Below are 2129 nucleotides of genomic sequence, written 5' to 3' on the forward strand. Positions count from 1 at the left end.
TTATTTTAATAAAATATTAAATGCAGCTGAAACTATAGCAAAAATAAGAAAACACGTGTTTTTTTGTGTAATACATACAATAAGTTATAAAAAATATAAATGAAGTTTTTTACATGAGGGCTTGTTTTGAGAAAATAAGAATACATTTTTGAAGATTGGAAAATTAATAATAAATTAATAATAAATTAATTTTTGGAATACATGGCTCGAATGTTGTAATACTTACTCGTATCTCGACATCCTTTGAGCTCGATGCGAAGACAAACCGTACGTCGATGTTCCGAGTGCGGTAAGATCCGAATTTGACTGGCGAAAATAGGTGGAATCAAATTATGCGACACAATGGTGGAGGTGTCGCTGTTGCCGGCTAAAACCTGCGGATCAATGTCATGAATATTAATAAAACAGCAAACACAAAGAAACAAAAGTAGACAGACAGTGACTTTTTGTTCGTCAATTAATGTGGAACTCGATATTGTCATTTAACTATCATTGTCATTTAAAATAAGAAAGTTTTTTTTTTTCAATGTTGACAAGAAAGATGAATTTTCTTTTTGAATGATTGTGGATTCTATGATATACCTTTTATCGCGAGAACTATACAACATTAATACGATTTAACGATAATGGACATTGCGTCTGGAAATTTTCCAGTACTTATAGACACCTCAATTTTGGATCAGTTGATATTATACGAGCGAATGTATGCGTTTTAATGTGCTGCACCATTAATTTTCCTGGATGGAAATATCTGAATATCCGTCTGCTATCGATGACAGTCGAGCTATCTCCGCAATAATACATTGCGTTTAATGCGAACTTTTCGGCAAAATTCCATTTCGGTAAATTTCCGTTGAATTGACATTAATGTAATGAGGCGTTCGTGAGTTTCACGAAAGTCAATTATCTACAAAACTTATTGTGGAACCACGCTTCAGTTCATTTCATCTTAATTTAGTCCCGTTATTTATCGTGTCATATAAATATATGATTGAGCGATAAGGTATGATTCGGCACAAATATAATACAACCACTATATCATTAAATTAGCCACTGCTTCATTTTACATTTTACGATCAGCTGCATTGATATCGCAGTGAATTATTAATAAGAGAAGATTTAACATTTTATATAATGAAGTAAATGTTGCGCGATATAAAGCATGCATGCATCAAAATATGAGAGAATACAAAAGTTATTCACGTTTGTCATGAAGTTACACATGTAATTATTATTATTATTCATCTCATTTGTTATAATATTATCTAGTAATAAAACTTATTACGGGGAGATAATAAAAAAATATATACTTGAAGTTACGCTGATCATGACATAAGAGATTATGATAGAAATTATTCTATGGTAGAGATGTGCGCAATATCTAAGACAACGATGCGTGATTCAATTTTGAACGCGATATTCGAGAAAAGGAGGAGTTCAATAGAATGGGAAAAGAGAAAACTCGAAAACATTTAGCTTTCGAAATAAAAAAAAGTTGCACTTTTGGCAACGCTTAACCATATGTTACAGTACGAAGACATTACGTGCAATTCTAGCACAAGAGTAGATCACTTATCGATTGCCGCTTCTCTCTTTCATGACTGAATCCTGCCAATGGTATAAGAGACTGCGCAAAATCAAACTTGAAACTGAAAATATTATTTGATTAATCGTGAAAGGATTTTGATATTACAATGGGAAGATACACTGAAAAAAATTTCTGGTTGAAAATAGACGAATCAGAAACTTTTGATTAAATTTATTAGAATTCTAGTTGAGATAATCGGAATTCTGGTTACAATATTTCTGGTAAATCTACTAAACTTTTTATTTTTACCAGAATAATTATTAATCAGAATTCTAGTTGTCTCAACTAGAATTCTAATAAACTTAACTAGAAAATTCTGTTTCGTCTGTTTTTCATCAGAATTACTATTTAATTCAACCAGACCATTTTTCTCAATGTACGTTTCATTTAAATTCGATATACTGTTTGAGAAATAGTTGGTAAATGTTATTAGTTTCCTATAATACATACAATGTATACACACACACACACACACACACACACACACACACACACACACACACACACACACACACACACACACACATATATATATATAATA

General features: G+C 31.2%; 1 protein-coding gene across 1 annotated transcript in view; it reads right to left on the bottom strand.

Moving 5' to 3' along the window:
- The window catches only part of LOC105619356 (discoidin domain-containing receptor 2-like), a 43595-nt gene that overhangs the window by 16781 nt on the left and 24685 nt on the right, over positions 1-2129 (bottom strand). Inside the window, exon 5 of the mRNA XM_012200876.1 lies at positions 227-374. Within this exon, the coding sequence (XP_012056266.1) occupies positions 227-374 (148 nt within the window). The remainder of the gene's footprint in view (positions 1-226; positions 375-2129) is intronic.

This window comes from Atta cephalotes (genome assembly GCF_000143395.1).
Source record: "Atta cephalotes unplaced genomic scaffold scaffold00021, whole genome shotgun sequence".
Taxonomy (NCBI): Eukaryota; Metazoa; Arthropoda; class Insecta; order Hymenoptera; family Formicidae; genus Atta; species Atta cephalotes.